The sequence below is a fragment of the Gracilinanus agilis genome, chromosome 2, assembly GCF_016433145.1.
Source record: "Gracilinanus agilis isolate LMUSP501 chromosome 2, AgileGrace, whole genome shotgun sequence".
Lineage (NCBI taxonomy): Eukaryota > Metazoa > Chordata > Mammalia > Didelphimorphia > Didelphidae > Gracilinanus > Gracilinanus agilis.
The window spans coordinates 563,277,780-563,298,657 of NC_058131.1; the positions used below are offsets into that span (position 1 = coordinate 563,277,780).

The window sequence follows — 20,878 nt, forward strand, 5'->3', positions numbered from 1 at the left end:
CAGGTTTCTCTCGATTTTTGTGGTTGGATATCAAACTTTCCATTTAGCCCCGGTCTTTTCTGTGCAAATACCTGGAATTCTTCAATTTTGTTGAATGCCCATACTTTCCCTTGGAAATATATAGTCAATTTTGATGGGTAGTTGATCCGTGGTTGCAGGCCCAGCTCTCTTGCCTTTCTGAATATTGTATTCCACGCCTTGCGGTCTTTTAGTGTTGAGGCTGCCAGATCCTGTGTGATCCTGATTGTTGCTCCTTGATATTTGAATTGTTTCTTTCTGGCTTCTTGTAAGATTTTTTCTTTTGCTTGGAAACTCTTGAATTTTGCAATGATATTTCTTGGTGTTTTCCTTTCTTGATCGAATGCCGCAGGTGTTCTATGAATCCTTTCAATGTCTATATTGCCCTCTTGTTGTAAGACTTCAGGGCAATTTTGCTGAATTATTTCTGTTAGTATAGAGTCCAGGTTTTTATTAATTTCTGTTTTTTCTGGAAGGCCAATTATTCTCAAATTGTCTCTTCTAGACCGGTTTTCTTGGTCTGTCACTCTCTCATTGAGATATTTCATGTTTCCTTCTATTTTTTCAGTCTTTTGGCTTTGTTTTATTTGTTCTTGTTGTCTTGAGAGATCATTAGTTTCTACTTGCTCAATTCTAGCCTTTAGGGATTGATTTTCGGCTATAATTTGGTTTTCGGCCATAATCTTCTGGTTATCGGCCATAATCTTTTGGTTTTCGGCCATAATCTTCTGGTTTTCGGCCATAATCTTCTGGTATTCCTTTTCAATCTGGTCATTTCTTGTGTTCAATTTGCTTATCAGTTCATTTGGTTTCTGAGCCTCGCTTTCCAGTTGCAAGATTCTACCTTTTAAACTGTTATTTTCTTGCCAGATCTCTTCCATTTTCCTCAAAATCTCGGTTTTGAACTCTTCCATAGCTTGTGAGGAGTTTTCCTTATTTGGGGAGGGTCTGGATGGTTGTTTGTTCTCCTCTGTTTGCTCGGTTGTCTGGATTTTCTCTGTGTAAAAGCTGTCGAGTGTTAAAGACTTCTTCTTTTTGTTATTATTCTTTCTCTTCTGAACTTCCTGATGCTGAGTAGCCATCATTAGCCCAGCAGCTTCTCAGATTTATCCTCGCGCTCAGTTCTGTTCGCAATCTATTGGCTCCTGAGGTCTGAGTTCTGGTTTTTTCCAAGGTCAAGCCCCCTGGTGGGCCATCTTGCTTGATCCTCTGCTGGAGGTTTCTTTACAAGTCTCAGGGCGCTGCTTCCACAGTCGTATACCCGTCTGCACTGGTTCCCCACTTAGGCTTTAGTTCCTGGCTGTGTCTGCCTCCACCCACGCACGCCTCTGCTCAGCCGGCACTCTGCGCCCAGCATCCACTCTCTGCTCCCGCGCGCTCAGATTTCGCGTGCGTTCTTGACTTAATGGGGTCCTAAGTCTTGCTGCTCTCAGGAACAGGTCCCGGAGCTGCCGATGACTCGATGGGTGCCCCAAACTTGCTCTATTTCTTTTTAGCTGGGTTCGGAGCTATAAGTGAGTGTGGAGGGGGTGGGGGTGGGGCGGTTGCTCAGCCCGCGATTGAGTGAGAGCCCTTTTTAGCCTGGAAATGTCTCGATTCCACGTACCTTCCATGCTGTGCCCTGTTGTGGGGTTCCTCCGTTCGTCTGGACTTGTTTTTATGTCCCCTTGAGGAGTTTTGTGTGTTTCGGTCAGGAGAGGTTAAGAGCTGCTTCTTACTCTGCCGCCATCTTAACCCGGAACTGACCTTTAGATTTTAAAAAAGTCTCCCTCTTTTGCTTCTCATATTACTTAAAAAAAGACTGCTTAGTATTTATTTTTTGTGAGACAGAAATAGAAAGAATAAACTTGGCATAATTTCAAGCAATTAAGAGGTAATTTTTATATTTAGAATTTCCTTTCCTTTTAAGTTTCAGATTTGAGGCTTAAGTCTTTTTGGTCCAAAAGGAAGCAGAACCAACTGCAGCAATCCCAACTCACTGCTTGCATCTCCTTACAGGGTTGGAGGTGCATTGTGGTGCTGATAGTCCTGTACTCAAAGCCCAAGAGAGGTGGGAGGGATGAGTTTTAGTTGGTTGAGAATGAAAGAATGAGTACTGATAGGCCCCCTATCTCCAAACAATGAAAAGTGGTTAACTAGTCCCCTTTGCTGTGTGAAGTACAATAAAATTTGGCAAGTTCTCAAAGAGATGGGAGTACCAGATCATCTTATTTGTCTCCTAAGGAACCTGTATGTGAGTCAAAAAGCAACAGTTAGAAACGAACATGGAACAACTGATTGGATTAAGGTCGGGAAAGAAGTATGACAAGGCTATATAGTGTCATCTTATTTATTTAACTTATATGCAGAGTGCATCATGTGAAATGCCAGGCTGGATAAATAAAAAATCAGAATTAAGCTTCCTGGGAGAAATATCAACAATCTGAGTTATGCAAATGATACTACTCTGATGGCAGAAAGTATTAAGAAGCTTCTTGATGAGGGGAAAGAATAGAGTGTAAAAGTTGACTTGAGGCTTAACATTAAAAAAACTTAAGATCATAGAAACTGGTCCCCTCACTTCCTGGCAAATAGAGGGAGAAGAAATGGAAGCAGGGTTAGATTTATTTTCTCGGGTCAGCTGGTGACTGTAACCTTGAAAGAAAAAGATGAGATGCCTTTTGAAAGGGAAGCTATGGGAAATCTGAACAGCATACAAAAAAGTAGAGACATCACCTTAGCAACAAAAGCCCATGTAGTCAAAGCTATGATTTTTCCAGTAGTAATGTTTGACCGTGAGAGATGGATTATAAAGAAAGCCGAGTGCTTCAGAATTAACAGTTTAAAATTCTGGTGCTGGAGAAGACTTTTGAGAGTCCCTTGGACAGCAAGATCAAATCAGTCAACATTTAAAGACATTTCAAACCACTCATTGGAAGGACAAATACTAACATCAAAACTCAAATACTTTGGCCACATGAGAAGACAGGACTCATTGGAAAAGACCTTGATATTGGTATGGAATTAATAAATATGACCTTGGTCAGACTGGATATAGCAGAGGTCCATGGGGTTATGAAGAGTTGGACATGACTGAACAATAAAAACTCCTTTTGTTTAATAATATAATATAAAGGGTAAGCCAGGAAACTGAGTGCTTCCCACTCCTTTCTTCTCCCTGAACTCCTTATACAGTCGTAAGCATAGACAGATTAGTCATGTACCATGCTACAAATCACTGCATGGTACTTTTTAAAGAAATATACAATTTTATTAATATATAACTATATTTTATATACATTGTCTAACAAATGGAATGGGGCTTATGAATGTATTTGTCATGGAGGATATTCTCAATCAGTAAAATTTGTTGTATTCTCATTAGTAAAATGGCATGAGAATATGTTGTCACTAGGGCTATGAAAGCTGCAAAAATTTTATATAAAATTGGATCTCATATGGTAATGATATTCATTAAAATAGAATTCTACCTTTAGAGTGAAAGTCACAACATGTTAGTTTGTAAGATGAATCTTAGTTTTTTCTTTTGACATACATGTTTTCACCATATTTTCTTAATTTAAATTATAGTCAACCAATACTTATTAAGCCCTTGTGATGAAGGCACTGTACTAAGTGCTGAGGATATAAATACAAGTACAAAGATAGACGACTTCTACCCTCCTAGAGCTTGTATTTGAATGGGAAAACACATAAGCACATAAGCACATAAAAGGAAGCTAAAAAAGGGAGGGGGAATATAGTTGGAGTATGGTGGAATAAGTCTGCAGTGCAACGTGGAGAGGAGTGAGACATAGCTAACTTGCGCAAAGTCCTTAAATGAAGGGTTCTAGAAGGAGTCATTCAATCAGAGGGTGAGCTGACAGGGTAATAAGTCCACAGTAGATGGAATCCATGGCTAGAGTGAGGTTTCTGGATAAAAAACTGAGATGTACTAGAGGAAGTCCAGAGGACAGCCTAGAGAGGAATGGGTGGAAAAAATTACAGCCTCTAATTATTGATCTTGAGACCTAAAGTCATTCTCTTTCAAAATGTGACAGAGAACTTTTTGTTGAATCATTACTTTTGGTAATTCTATGAATTCTCTCTCTCTCTCTCTCTCTCTCTCTCTCTCTCTCTCTCTCTCTCTCTCATACTCATGGCTATTTTAAGTCTTATAGCACTTCTCAAAAGTTTTTTACATTCTGATTTGTGATTTTTGTGCCTTGGCCATTCATATATATCTTCACTGTCCCTAATCTGTCCCACTCCTACCTCTTATTAGATAAGAAGGTTAGGAAGGTATCTGATTATCTAGTCTCCTTTAAATTTAGAGCTGCCCAGAAAAAGTTCTGTGTAAAATGTACAGTATGCCACATATAGATTATATCATACAGTAATATAATGTACTAACATTAGTGCCACAGTCCATATATAGTTAATCTATATAGTTAGCTAGCTGGATAAGTTGTATGTGATAAAAGAAAAAACACTTGACTAATGTTAAGTTTCACTGAGACATAAGGCGAAATCCATATCAAAATCAAGACTAAACAAGAATAGGTATAAAAATTATCTAAATAAATAGTTCAAGGTCTGAAATTGCTTTATAGTTGCTCCTCCCCCAAAAATTCAAATGACATGATATAAAATAGAAGCATAGTTGAACTATAGCTTCCCACTAAGAATATTTGAAAATAGATGTATAAAGTCACTGCCAAATCCTTCAAAGCAGTATAATACAGTGATTTCAGGGCCTGTAAACTAACAGTATTTCATAGAAGTTTTTTAAAAAAACATTTAATATTACTGTAGATATATGGTCTCCTCTTCTAAATTTGATAGGGAAATGTTTCATGACTTAGATATTAGGGATCATTTTATATATATATATATATGTGTATGTGTGTGTGTGTGTGTGTGTGTGTGTGTGTATCTCTATATAAATACATCTCTATATGAATGAAAAAACAGTCATTTTTATTTGTAAAAAGTTTCATCTTCATTGTATAGTCCTTTGTACTTGAACAACGAATTCAGGCTAAATCTACATATATATGCATAAGTGTATATATACACATACATATAAAGTATATATGATATATATGCATATATACATTTACATGTGTGTTTCTATTATATCTGTTTTTGAAAAAGGAAGAGAGAGAGGGAGAGGATGCTCAGCTAGTTGTGACAAGCATGCTGGCCTAACAGTATGCTCTGGCAGATGACATCAAGTACAAAATAGCTTGAGTTTTTGGGAGGGAAAATGACTTAGGTCTGAGTAGTTTATAAAATTGCACTTATTCTCATGCCACTGTTGACATTATTTTTATGTCAAAATGTTTTTCTCAGGTCTGGGATCACCTTCACACAGTATTTTAATTTCCATCCTCTCCCACACAAGAGAGAGATCTGTCACAGTGTGCTTACTAATATTAGAGTTATGGAATAGATACAATTTATTAGTTGTTGTGACCCCTGTATGCATTAAGTTCCTGCCCTCTTGGACTCCATCTGACACAGTCCATCTTGACATAGGTGGTTCAAAAGAAGCAAGTGTACAGTCTCTATTCCCGGATGTAGTATTTGTTCTGAATGCCCATCTCTTTTTCTGCCTTGGTGAACTAGACTGGATAAACTAGAATGATCACTATGTCAGAGATTCACAACCAGAAAGGATTTTGGAAATTATCTCTTAACTCTCTTATTTTACCAATGAAGAAAGAGGTGCTGAGAGGTCAAGTGTCTTGTCTGTGATCACAAAACTAGTAAGTATCTAAAGTAGAATTTGAATCCAAGTCCTCTGATACCAAGGCCAGGATTTAAACTGAAGACTCTTTCCTTCTTTCTGGAGCCTAAAGCCCAGTGCAGATGATAAGCAACCAGTTCTGTGTTTTCTTCCTGTCTCTACAGAGGCAAAGCTGATTCTTCATCCTTGCCCAAACAATCAAACAAACAAACACCTGGAAAAACTAAGCATTCATTAAGATCACACAATCCCTTTAACTCCCTTTAATTCTAATTTCTTCTAAATGATCATTTTTTGATGTAGGAACTTAAGTAAAGAATAAAGGGATCACTTCTTTGTGTTTTAGAGTTGGAGCTCAAGTGTCCCTGTTTTTGGTGGGTTTTTCTATTATCATTTATAAATTTATTTTATATTTCTCTACTGTTTCCTAATCCCACTCTCCATCGTGTGACTAAAGTACTTTTTAGATATCCTTCTCTGGAAATTGAGGTGGGTAGAATAATAGGATATGAAGTTCATAAGGGTAACAAACAGAGAAGGACTAAGAACCTTATTAATATGGTTAAATGTTGGACCCCCTTTAATAAGAATAAATATAAAAGCTTATATTTGGGCTAAAAGAAAAGCTCCAACTTCTTAAGTATGATAATCAGAGTAGGAGGTAGGAAGGGGGGGAATAGATAAATAGCAGTTCATCTAAAAAAATCTAGGCATTTTCATGGACTGATAGTTTTGTGACTCAGGAGGGTGCTATGATAGCTAAAAAAGATAAAGCCATCTATTGGCTACTGTAAGAGATATAGTTTCCTGAAAGGGGACAGTTCCATTGAGCTCTGCTCTGATCAGACACAAACTAGAGTATTATGTTCAGTTCAGGGTGCCATATTTTAGGGAGAACATTTATAAATTGGTGAGCATTAAGAGATCAACCAGGATGGTAAAGGGTCTTTAGGTTATAACAAATGAGGATCAGTTGAAGAAACTAGGTATGTTTAGCTTAGAAAAGAGAAATCTATAGAGGGTATATGATAGCTTTCTTGAAGTGTTTAATAACTCTAGTATTTGTAAATTATTTGTATAGGAAAATGTGGTATTTTCTTTACCTTAAATTTCCTTGCCTATAGACTTTGGCCTATGCCAACTTCTTTTTTAAATTTAACCGAATCTTTGTTTCAAGTATGTTTCTTGTAAACAGATTTTTTGTCTCAGGTTTCTAATCTATGTTTCTGTCCTCTTGTGTTTTATAGGTGAATCTATCCCATTCACATTCAGAGTTATGATGGTTAATTATTTATTTACTTCCCTTATATCATCTTAAACTTTTTTTCCCTTTGCCATGCCTCTTTATAAATAAGAAGCTAGTAAAAGAAAAGGGATTTTTTTGAACATTAGTAATCTATAAATGAAGTCCTCTGCTTCCATTTGGCTGCATTTTCTCTTTTCCCCTTTTCTAGGCTTTGATAACTAACTTTTATACTTCCTTCACCTTTTTTTATAGTCTTCCATTTGTGATCTGTTTTTCAGAGTTTAAATTTCTTTTACATGTAGCTATTTCTTTTTATACTCTCTTCTACTCCCTTAAACATATCTCTCAACTTTCCCTATCCTTATTTTTTTCTTTTCCTTCTTTTTTTAAATAATTTTTTCCCTATCCTTATTGAATTCAGTGTTTTATTATATGAAACCTACCTCTCTCTCTCTCTGTCTCTGTTTCTCTCTCTCTCTCTCTCTCTCTCTCTCTCTGTCTCTCTCTCTCTCTCTCTCTGTCTCTCTCTCTCTCTCTCTCTCTCTCTCTCTCTCTCTCGCTCTCTTTCTCTTTTCCTTGGATTATCTTTTTATCTATTTCAGATAAGAGCTGAGAGTCAAAGGATGCTTACTTTTCCACCCCTTCATATTTTTGTATTTTTGTTCATGTGTACGTCAGACTTCAGTAAGTTTTACTTCACTTGTTCTAATTTCTTTGTTAGTTTATTCCTTTTTATCTCTGTTTAATTTCTTAAGACCATCAGATTTAGAACAGAACTGCCCAAGGACTTTTGTTTTATTTAATTCTCTCTGTGATTCTTGAAGAAATTAGGATTCTGAAGAGTTTTAAAATTCTTTCCCCCTCTGAGAATGTGAGGACTTTATCATTTTGCTCTTTACAATTGCTCAATTGTATGTATCTTTTGGTTTTTCTTAGGTTTGCATTTTAGAATTTCTAATTACTTCTTGCCTTTTATCTGGAATACTTCAAAATCCTCTATTCTATTAAAGCTTCATTTTTTCTCCCTTAGGATTTTATTCAGTCCTCTAGACAATTTTCTTCTTATTTCTAAGTCTTTTTTTTTTAAGATTGTATTCAAATTCTCCTTTATAGTGGTTGCTGCCAAGTCTTGCATGATCCTGACTGTAATTCTGTGGCACTTGAATTTTTTCTTTCTGGTTGCTTGTGGTATTTTTTTTTAACCTAGAAGAACTAATTTTGGCTATGCTATTCCTGGGTATTTTTATTTTTGGTCAGGAGGCATATCAGTGGAATCTTTATATTTTTACTTTGCCCTCTGATTCTGATAAATCTAGTCTAGTTACATTTATGATTTCTTTACATATGGTTTCTCCGTTTGTTTTGATAATGCATTTTATAAAGTCCTATATTTCTTGAATTATTCTTCCTTAACTCCAATATTTTCTTTTGATTTTTCTCTAATATTTATTACTGTCTATTGGAGTTACTGAGTTCTGTTTGGTCCATTCTAATTTTCTGAGAATGTGCTTCTTGGATAAGACTTCCCACCTTTTGTTTAAAGCTATTTTCTATCTAGTCCAAAGAGTCCTTATTTAATTTTTAAAAATCTGTTGCTTTGTTCTTCTAGGTACTCTTGTAGTCCTTGTGATCAAGTTATATATGTATGTATGCATTTATTATTTGTATATTTATTTTTGAGGCTCTACTTGCCTATGTCATGAAATTACTTTAATCTTCTTGGTTTTTCTTTTGGACATCTCTTGACCTATAATATTTCATCATAGTGTCTTATTTAACTGGGAAGTAAGAGGGGAAAGAAAAAGAGGAGGCTGTGATGGAAGAAAGAGTGGATTACGGGAGGCATTTGTCAGAAGTAAAATAAACTTGAGGAGGGAGAGGATAAAAAGAGAGAGAAGGATACAGAGAAAAAAATAAGATGAAGGAACATATATGATAATTATAATTATAGATGTGAATAGGATGAACTCACCTATAATATGGAAATAGAAAGCAGAATGGATTAGAAACCAGAATCCAGCATTATGCTATTTATAAGAAATGCACTTGAAACAGAAAGACACTGACAGAATAAAACTAAGGGGCTAGATAGAGCAGAATTTATTTTACTTCAGCTGAATTTATTATACTTCAACATTCATTATACTTCAGCAGGAATGGCAATTATGATCTCAAAAAATGCAAAAGCAAAAATAGAATTAATTAAAAGAGAGAAGCAGGAAAACTATATCTTGCTAAAAGGTACTATAGACCATGAAGTAATATCAGTACTAAACATACATATATCTAATGCCATATTATCCAGATTTTTAAAGGAAAAGTTCAGTGACTTATAGGAAGAAGTAGACAATAAAATATAAATTGCTCAGATTAACAAAAGAAATTTAATACTTAAATAATTCTATCTTAGAAAAAGATATTGAAGAAACCATCAATGAGCTCCCAAACCAAAAATCACTTTGACTAGATGGATTCTTAATGAATCCTACCAAACATTTAAAGAGCAATCAACTCCAATACTATATAAACTATTTAAAGAAATAGACAAAGAAAGAATCCTACTAAATTCCTTTTACGACACAAATATGATACAGATACCTAAACTGGGTAGAGCAAAAACAGAGAAAGAAAATTAAAATTTCTCTAATGAACATTGTTGCAAAAATTTAAAATAAAATACTAGTAAAGAGATTATAGCAATATTATCACAAAGACCATACAGTATGACCATTGTATAACAAATGATTTGTACTAGGAATAGAAGGCTGGTTCAATATTAGGAAAACTATCAGTATAATTGACCATATAAGTAAGCAAAACAATCGAGTGACTCAATAAGTGCAGAAAAAACAAACTTTTGTTAAAATACAATACTCAATCCAATTAGAAACTGTAGAAAACATAGGAATAAATAGAACTTTCCTCAGAATAAGTAGTATTTATCTAAAACCATCATCAGACATTATCCTTAATGAGGATAAGCTAGAAGCTTTCCAAGTAAGATCAGGAGTCAAGAAAAGATATGCATTATTACCACCGCTATTCAGTATTGTACTAGAAATGTTAGCTATAACAGTAAGGCAAGAAAAAGAAATTGAAATAATTAGAATAGGCAATGAGGAAATAAATTGCAGATGATATGATAGTATACTTAGAGAATCCTAAAGAATCAAAAACTTCGAAACAATTAACAACTTTATCAAAGTTGCAGGATATAAAATAAACCCACATAAATCGTCAGCATTTCTACATATTACCATCAAGAGATAGAGAAATTCCATTTAAAATAACTGCAGGCAATATAAAATACCTGGGAGTCTTTCTGCTAAGACAAACTGAGGAACTACATGAACATAATTACAAAACCCTTTTTACACAAAAACCGATTTAAACAATAGGAGAATAATTGCTTATATACAGACTGAGCCAATATAATAAAAATGACAGTGTATTAATTTATATATTTAGTGATATGCCAATCAAACTATAAATACTTATTTTGTAGAGCTAGAAAAAAATAATAAAATTCATCTGGCAGAACAAAAGGTCAATATCAAGGAAGTCAATGAAAAAAATGTGAAGGAACGTGACCTGCCAGTACTAGATTTCAAGTTATATTATATAGTGGTAATCATGAAAACAGTTTGATACTTACTAAGAAATAGAGTGATGGATCAGTGAAATTGATTAGGTATTCAATACACAATAATAAATGACCACAGTAATCTAGTGTTTGATAAACCCAAAGATCCAACCTTTTAGTATAGGAATTCATTGACAAAATTGCTGAGGAAACTGGATAGCATGTTACAAAGACTAGTTATAGACCAGCTTCTTATATTATATACCAAGATAAGTTTAAAATGAATACAAGATTTAGTCATAAAGGATAATATAAGCAAATCAGGGTGCATGGAAAATTTTGTTGGATCTGTGAATAAGGGAAGAATTTTGATGAGATATGAGATAGAGTGGATCATGAGAAGTGAGGGAAGAAAAATGGGAAAGAATTAATTTTGAAATTAGTACGACCAAATCAAGTATCCCTTCCCCGAGAGATTGTTTTTTTGGTCAGTGTTTGGTCAGTTATGGGGTATATTCAAATACAGCTATACCCCATTGCAAAGTTTGTCCTTTTAATTTCTTATGAAAGAAAAAACAAAGTTCTAAATGTTTCCTAACATTTGAAAACCTTTAGATTAAAAAAATCAAGCATAGTAGTAATAATTATATCAATTTGACTTTTAGCATTTGCACACTAAGAGCACTAATTGTGAGATCAGTTGATCATAAAGTTTATCTTCATATTTGCAAGTAAAATTTGGGAATCACTGTTGGTGTAGAATCATCCTAGGTGCAAATTTTTTGGCTTTCTCTAAATTGACAGTTTTTCTTTAAATGAATGGTAACATAAACCTATGTGCATTTTTACAACTAGAAGGAAATTGCCAAACTTCTGGTTCAGAATCTAACATCCACAATGGAGTTGAAAAGACCTCATTCAAATTAAGTCTCTGACAATGTATTGGCTCCATGATCCTGAGGATGTCAGTTAACTCAGTGCCTGATGTATCTCTCTAAGACTCAAAGTTGTAGAAGGGTTACTGACCTGTATTGATAAGAGAGGGTTTCCTATCCTGGAATTTCTTATATCAATGAAATCACAAGTTTAGGCCAAAAAAAAAAATAATGACATATGATAGTTGATTTGTGGAAAGCACTTTAAATGTATTATCTCATTTGAACTTCCCAGAATCCTATGAAGGATTTACTCCAGTTATTTGAGCCTTAATGAAGAACAGGAACTTGCTTATGCTTTTATACCAGAAAGCATTAGATAATTATATGCTTGAAAGCTGGTTTTCCTGACCCAAAGTCTGGGGCTGTATTCACTATGCTGGGTTCTTAGAGGTTGCCTTCTGTCTCTTTCTAGAGCAGTTTTCTTTGTGAAGATCTTGTGAGATAGAGATGTAATAACTGCCATACTATTTTATGATGGTCAAGACATCATTTTTCATGTTTGTCTGAAATAACTTTTTTTTAATTTTAAATAGGATTGTATTTTTTTGTTGTATACCACTTAATACACTTCTTCCAAGGTTGATTTCAACTGATTGATAACTTTTGGTGAATTCCTCAAAATATTTACAAAATATAAGTTTTTTTCTGGATGATTTTTCCAATATAACACTGTATCTAACACCTTTTCCAACATAACACTGTTTATGTTGTTTTTTTCTTTTTAGGAAGTCTCCTTGATACACACTACATTTCATACCTAAGATAAAATGCTGTGTTAAGTTTAACTTGTGTCTACCCATGAAGTTAGCTAACTCTTGAGTCCTTGTAAGAATACTGTGAAAAATGACTTTCATTATGGGAAAAATGCTAGAAATAATTTAAACTCTTCTCTAAGGGTTACAACTGCTTCATGTGAGGCTGGGCAGGACCACTGGATTAAAAGTCAGGAGAACTAGGTTCTGGTTTGGGCTCTTTCACCAATTCTCTGGATGATCTGGAACAAGCTACTTTTACCTCTTGTTTTCAGTTTTTCATCTGTGAAATGGGGATAGTGGAGGAAGTGGTCCTTGAGATATTTTGAAGCTCAAAAATACCATGATCCTAAAATGTAATTTTATATCAAGTTACTGCTTTAAATGTATCCACTTGTAATTGATGAGAAAATATTTATATCCATGTGGGAAGTTTAAAACTTTTTTCTTCCAGGCAAGTCCAAGTGACTTTATTGATATTTTTGTTCTTGTTGTATATAGGTCCTACAAGAACAGATACGTGCCAGGGATAACATTAGCTATGGAACAAATTCTGCCTTAAAGAGTCTGGAGATGCGACAACTCTCTGGTTTGGGAGATCTTCGGGGAAGAGTAGCAAGGTAAGACTAAAGGTGTGAGGTATATTTATTTTATTAACCAGATATTTTAAAATGTGTTTCATATTATTTAATTTTCAAGAAACATAAAATCCAATATTACATTGTTTCTAGAGCACTACTGTGGGTTGATTACACAGAATGAGAGTAAGAAATAGAGTTATCTTGATCAGAATTGTGTTTATGTTCTTGAAGATTTCCTCGGCCCTCTTTGAGATTTCTTAACTGATGTATAGGCTACTCTTTCATTGGTCTAGTAACAGATTAATGTAGAACTTTGAGTATATTCAAAATGTCTCCAAAATCTGGAGGAAGTCCTATTTAGTAAGTAAACAATTATTAAGTGTCTACTATGTGCCAGGAACTGTGTTAAGCCTGAGGGATACAAGAAAAGATAGAAGACTCCTTACTCTCAAGGAGCTCACACACAGTCTAATGGGAAAGACAACAAGCAAAAAAGCTATATATAGGATAAATAGGAAATAAGAGAGGGAAAGCAGTAAAGGTAAGTGGGGTTGGGGAAGGTTCCTTATAGAAGATGGGATTTTAATTGGGGCTTTAAGGAATCCAGAGAAGTTAGAAGGAGGAGATAAGGGAAAGAGTATTCCAAACATGGTGAGTAAATAAGAGAAGGAATGTTTTGTTTATGGACCAGCCAGGAATCCATCGTCACTGGATTGAAGAGTAAGTGTTGGAGGAGTAAGGTGTAAGAAGCCTGGAAATGTAGGAGGGGCTAGTTTATGGAGGACTTTGAATTCCAAACAGAATATTTTATATTTGATTTGGAGGCAAAGGGGAACCACTGGAGTTTCCTGAGTAGGAGACAGTCACATGGTTGGACTTGCACTTTAGGAAAATCACTTTAGTGGCTGAATAAAAGATACATTTGTATGGGGAGATGCTTGAGGCAGGTAGTTGTGGTAGGCCAGGTATGGAGTGATGAAAGCCTGCACTGGAATGGTGATAATCACAGGAAAGAAAGGGGGCAAATTGCAAGGTGAAATTGACAAGCTTTGGCAACACATTGGAGATGGGGAGTGAGAGGTAGTAAGGCATCAAGGATGGCTCCTGAGTGGAGTGCCTGAGGGCCCAGGAGCATTGTGTTGCCCTCTAATGAAGGTGGTAGTGGTGGGAAGGATTCAGGAGAAAGAAAATGAATTTAGTTTTGAAATTGTTGAGTTTAAGATGTCTAGTGGACATCTAATTTGAGTCATCTAAAAAGCAGTTGAGGTGCAGAATTGGAGGTCAGCAGAGAGGTTAGGGTGGGATTAGGTAGATCTGAGAGTCATCAGCACAGAGATGGCAATTAAATTCATGGGAACTAATGTGAAATCACCAAGTGAAGTAGTATAGAGGGAGTAGAGGGGAGAATCCAGAGTAGAGCCCTTTGGGAAACCTATGACTAGAGGCTGTGATTTGAATAAGGATCCATCAAAAGAAACTAAGGAATGGCATTTAGGAGGAGAACAAGGAGAGACTGCTGCCCGAAGACCTAGAGAGAAGAGAACATCAAGAAATAAAGGGTGATCAATGGTATCAAAGGCTGTAAGAGAGGTCAAGAAGAATGAGAATTGAGAAAAGGTCATTGGATTTGGCAATTAAAAGATCATTAGTATCTTTGAAGAGAGAAGGTATGGTGGAATGATGAGTTTAGAAGCTGGGTTGTAAGAGGTTCAGTGAAAGGAGAGAGTGGATATACCTTTTATAGACAGTCTTCTAAAGGAGTTTAGCCAGAAAGGGGAGAAAAGATATAGGTTTATTCAAAGGAATAGTTACTTGGATGGCACTAAATTGTTCTGGTCCTCTTTAACAAAAATTCCAGTTAATAAATGGACATTTCAGCAGTTATGAATCATTTCTAAAATTTTTGTTTGATTTTGGGAATCATTTCTCATCTCATCACTTTCACTTGTAATAGATTTATTTGCCAATAAGAACTGTCTGCTATAAATGCATTGTATTTCTTCTTAGGTTCTGTGTTTTTCTTTTCTTTAAAAAAATTTTTTTTAACTGATTGATGGAGTTCTCTAAGTAGGCTAGAAAACAAAGGCTCCTTGTAATGCTAATGTGGATATGAGTATAAAGACTAGTGAAATAAATTTTTTTTGGCAGTTTTGACTTTGATATTAACAATGTAATGATGTAGAAATGGGAATATTTTCAAAGTATATGCTGTTCTACTATTTAAGTGAGGAAAATTAATACTTTGCAATATAACTTACATTTCCTTTCCCAAGTATTAGAATTTAAATAGAATAGGAAACCTGACATTCACATGCAGGGATACATATGTGCTGAAAGCAAATAATTCTTTTCCAAGAAAAAAATACATTTGTTGAAATCTAAGAACAATATGCTACCAATTCAAAAGTTTTTAAAAGAATTTCATTTATTCAGACATTACTTTTTGGCTTTTGATTGCTTTAGAATTTTGACTTAATGTAGTCACTTGGAGCTGATATCAATTTAAGATAAGATGAATATTCATTTCCTTTAGAGAAAATTATACCAAAGAGCACACAAGTAGTAATAACTGGGATGATAGAATTATAGATTTAGAGCTTGAAGGGACCTGAGATTATCTAATCAAACTCTCTCATTTTATTGATGAGGAAAATGAAGATTAGAGAGGAAGAATGACTAGATTAAATCTATAGTAAGTGCCAGAGGTAGGATAAGAACTCGGGTACCTAAGCTCCAAATCCAGGGCTATTTCATCTGTTCTATTCTGCCTCTCATTCCTTATAAATATATATGACTCAAGTATTGCTCTTTGCCTGACATTTCCCTTGCAAGCTCCTTTAGAGTATGGTCTGTTTTTTGGCTTTTCTTTGTAACTGAATATTTTAGGAGATTCTTGGCTGACTAGTGCTTGAAAACTTTTATTTCCTTCATTTCCTTCAGGGATGATATTTTACTCTTTAAGAGGATTCATATCATTTTGGAAGAATGTGGAATACAAATGTTACATTGACTTCTTATGATATTGTGTTAGTGATCAATTCATATTCCTAAAATTCTACATGAGTCTAGAACTTACAGTCAAATTCTCCTAGCTCTTTATGATCTTCATTTCTACTGAAGTAATTAAAAAACAGTTTGGTGCCTTTTTCTTCAGAAGTCAGCCTTTCTTTTTCATGAGGTCTTTCAGAAGAAAAAGATCATGATTATGAATAAGTCATTTTTTAATGTAATGAGATCATTCCTATACACGTGGAAACCAGTTTCATTATTTGAATTTATATTTTATATATTCCTTGTTTCCTTGTTTCAACCTGATTCTGACTATAAAACAGCTGTGATATTTGTCATAATTTAATTGGTTTGGGTTCTCAAGCCCACCCTTACTTGACTTGGGCTACATAGACCAAATGTTTATCCTTACTCCAGGCAAAAACTGGTAAGAGAATAGATCAGCATATGATCCAGTTAAATTTTTTACATGAAATTTTACTATTCAAAATAATAACATAAGAAAATAAAACATGATTAAGAAAAGGTTTAAAGAAATTTAAAAACATAGGGACAAATTTAGTGTAACTTTACAATTAAATCCCTATCACTTAGCACTTAATCTATTTTTGGCTTCTCTTCTTCTTTTGTAAGCAACAACTTTAATTTTATTTCTCTTGTGTTTATGAACATTGAAATCTCTTATGAATGTATCTTCTTTTTCTTTTTTTTAAACCCATACCTTTTGTCTTAGAACTGAAGCCGTCCACTGACTTCATGAAGATTTCCTAGTGGGTAGGACACTCAGAAAGGGAAACCAGGGACTGAGAGAAAATGGGTTACGGGTAAAGGACTAATGGAAAGAGAACATAAGGCGAGAATGAAGACACACAGACAAAGAAAGTTCTGGCATAATGTAGTCAGATAGAGAGTAAGCTCTGGTGGATAAGAACTTCCATGGTTAGGAGCTCTGATGGTCAAGAACTTCTAGTGGTTCAGAGCTTCACTGGGATGAAGCTCTGATGGTAAAGAGCTTAGAATCCCAAACTTTTTCAGCCTACCGCCCCCTTTCCAGAAAAAAAATATTACTTAGCCCCCTGGAAATTAATTTTTAAAAAATGTTAATAGCAATTAATAGGAAAGATAAATGCACCTGTGGCTATCACCCTCTCCCCAATCACTGCAGCACCCACTAGGGGGCGGTAGCTCCCACTTTGGGAATCAGTGGCTTAGATGGTTCAGAGCTTAACCCTTAGCTGACATACTGCTCTTTTATTGGAGTTACAACAGTATAGGGGAAGGGAAAAAACAAGTGGTCTGATACTTTGGCACTATGAGGTAATCATCACTAGATACAAACTGTTGGAACCTAAAACAATAAGTAGAGCTAACACCTAGATCAGGAATCCATATGGCATAAGGTTTTGGTACATATGTTAATTGATTGTTTTAGGTAAATTAAGGAGCCTGAGATAATTGACCTGTCTTCTGGAGTGTAACCTTAGGGAAGGGCTAGGAATTTGGTAGGGCTCAACCAGGTTGAGGTTCAATTTAACTCAAGGTTACAGAAACCAATCATAAGCAATATTAGAGTAAGCTTTTTGAGCATACTTAAAGTAATATCAAGATTAATGTATACCTGGATTGCTACAAGAACCAATACTAGGATCTCTTGCAAGGCAGAAGAGCAATAAGGGGTAGGCAGTTGGGGTTGTGACTTGCCCAGCGTCACTTAGCGAGGAAGTATCTGAGGCTAGATTTGAACTTAGGACCTCCTTGTCTTCAGGCTTGAGTCTCTATTCACTAAGCTAGCTAGTTGCCCCATGATGCAATTACTACTGTGCCTTTTACCCCTTTTCTGACTTGTACTTAGAATTGTTAATGGCAGATTATTAGTTTGTGTTAGCTCTCTCCTGAGAGTTAAGTCCCTATATAATTTCAAAGAAAGACTTAACCATTTTTTCCTATTCATATTATTATTTTTTCTAATCTAAAAAAGAGAAGGTAGAGGAAAAACTGGAGAAAAACACATGTCTTTGATTCTGGTCTATATAAGCTTCTAAGATTACTTTTTCCTAGTTAGGAGAGAAAATTTTTAAACAGCCAATTTACTGTTATTCCTTTCAGCTTCTCTCTTTATTGAATATCTGGTTTGCAAATAATAATTTCTTCTTGGTTAGTGACCTGGATATTATTTAACTAATTTACATCAGTTAGCTTTCATAAAAGGACATTTATTAAGAAGATATAGGCAAGAACAGAAGTCCAAAACATCCTTCTGAATCAGTGGCATACTTTACTTCTGGCTACGTTGGACCTTGATGAGAATGGGCTCAAACTTAAAGCATTTGGTACAGTGCATTAATTCTACCATATTTACAAGGTGACATGGTTAATGGATGAAGTTGCACCAGAAAATGGTATTTCAACTAGCAGGTCTAATTTACTGCTGGTCTGGGTCCCATAAGTTACTTAGGTTATGCTGATGGTAAACTACAATAAAGGCCTACTGGTACAGAATTTTTTGAGATATGAGATTGTAGATTGTTCCATTCCATCTTCAATACTCATTCACCCAAGAACAGAAAAGAACCAATAAATAGGGGCCCAATGTTGACCTGATTGGGGATTTAGGCAGAAGGCCACTGCTGCTATATTTCTCTACTCAGAAACTTACAACAGCCCTTTCCTTGTTCACCATCAAGAAAGAGAGCAAAATCTACTTGTTGGAACCTTTTTTATGCATACTCAATTCTAGCTCAGAAGCCAATCAAAAAGCTTTTCCTTAGTATTCAGTAAGTATACCTGTAAAAGTTATTAAAAACCGAATTCTCCAAAGTCCAGATCTCCATTCTATCAGGCTGAGGCTGTGAGAGTTATACTTTAATTAGTTAGTTCCATTTTACATTTTCAAAGTCATTCTATATATTGAACCAAAATTTGCCTTTCTGAAACTTCTGCTCATTGGGTCTAGTGTATTCCTTTGGAGCCAGGCTGAAAAAAAATCTCCTCTTTTTTGTCAGTAATAGTCATAAGATCATAGAATTTTAGCTCCAGAACTCAGAGACCAACTAGCCCAACCTCCTCTTTAGACAGATGAGGAAATGAAGCTAAGAGAGGATACAGTATTTGCCTGAGGTCACACAAGCAGTAATTATCATATTTAGAATTTAAACTCGGGTCCTCTGATGCAAATCAATGTTCTTTCCCTTGTACTATTTTGTCTCCATTCAATCAAGAAGCATTTGCTAGTCCTTCAAAAACTGGAAGGCAGTTAATATTCCTTTTGGATCTTTTTTCTCTAGGCTAAATAATTCTTGACTCTTCAGCAATTCCTCATATGATGCAGTTTTGAGATCCCTCACCATCTTAGTTCTCCTCTACTAGATGTTGTCTACTTTGCTGTTGTCCTTTTTCACATATAGTGTCAGGAGCCAAACATTCCATTCCTGGTGTGCTCTGACCAGTTCGGAGTTGCAGGGGGCTAGTCACTCCATTTGATCGGTATACTCTAATTTTTCTTAATGCAGCCTACCTTTGCATTAATTTTCTTCATATTATTGACTTCTTTTAAGCTAGAAGACTGGTCTTTTTCATACAAACCACTGTCAAGTCAGTTCTCCTGCATCCTGTACCTACTATTGTTTTTTTTTCCCCCTTTGAATCTTGGATATTTTACTCCCAACTGAAAGGTCATTTCCTTGCAGATGAAGATGGAAACAAAATAAAAATGGAATAATTTGCTTTCTTTCTGTCATTAGTTGGAGTTTTAGTACTATGGGCATATACTTTTTTTTTGTTTACCCTGTTATTTAGATTACAGCTTCAAAAAAGGTCTTTTAATTGTTTTTAGTATTTTTTCACATATTCACTGCACTTTCTATGGAATATTGGAATATTGAGAAAGGATTTCCTGATTCATTTCTATTGCAAATGAGGAGAAATTGCCAGAATTATGATACTGCAGGATCTCTTATTGAATTACTTTTGGATAAAGGAATGTGGATTCCAAATACATGAGGCTGTCCTTTTCAATTGATGCTAGGCAGATGACTTTATAGACTATAGCTATTACTACTCTTATATCTGCTAACCTTTGTCATAGTTGAGAGACCAATCAATCAATAGCTATTTATTACTTACATACTATTAATTATACTTACTATGTGCCAGGCACTCTCTTCTCCTGTCCTTCCTGAAACCAAATATGATTCTTTAATCAGGACATCTATGGCTTCATTTAAAAATGGGATGATAGGGTATCTGGGACATACATACATACATATATATGTCAAAGTAGAGTTTGGGAAGAAAAATATTTTAATGTTATTAAATCTTTCAAATCTCTGATAAACATGGCTCAATATCAGAAGTCATTTGAGTTTCTTCAATACTTTTTTTAGACCTAATGTTTAAAGAAATACTAATGAGAAGGCATGAAAGTGGGTCTTTTGACTCTTCAGATGCTATAGATCATAATGTATCTATGGCTGTATGTGCCGCATTAGCATATTTGATTTTTATTGATTTTGAATGAAAATTCCCTCATACTAAGATCCTGGCAAACTCCTTTTCAGGATAGTGTAGTTGAAAAGAATATTGGACTTACAATTAGAGGAGCTAGGTTTCATTCTTGGCTGTTCTCAATTCACTTCTCATCTCTTGATCTCAGCTTCCCCATGTAGTGGGGTTAAGCAGGTTGCTGGTTTTTAACCATTTGGTTTTTGCCTGCTCTCCCTAAACTAGTCACAGAAAGCAAAGGGCATACACCAGAAGTTGTAATATGTTAACAAATTATTAAACTAAATATAGAAATACCACTACTCTGTGATCTCTTTATAAAGCATGAACAGGTTTTTTGACTGAATTGCATTTATCTTTCCTATTAATTGCTATTAAAATTAAAAAAAAATTAATTTCCATATCTCTGGTCTATCATTAGGATCCAAGACATCATTTTGAAAGCTAGTCCATAAGTCATGAAGCTTCAGAACTATGTCAGAAAGCTCATTGATGATTACAATCTATTGTTTGAAAAGTT

At 34.9% G+C, this 20,878-nt stretch overlaps 1 protein-coding gene across 1 annotated transcript in view; it reads left to right on the forward strand.

The window, feature by feature from the left end:
• FAM81A (family with sequence similarity 81 member A) overlaps positions 1–20,878 on the forward strand; it is a 79,766-nt gene that overhangs the window by 33,397 nt on the left and 25,491 nt on the right. Inside the window, exon 4 of the mRNA XM_044662382.1 lies at positions 12,770–12,888. Within this exon, the coding sequence (XP_044518317.1) occupies positions 12,770–12,888 (119 nt within the window). The remainder of the gene's footprint in view (positions 1–12,769; positions 12,889–20,878) is intronic.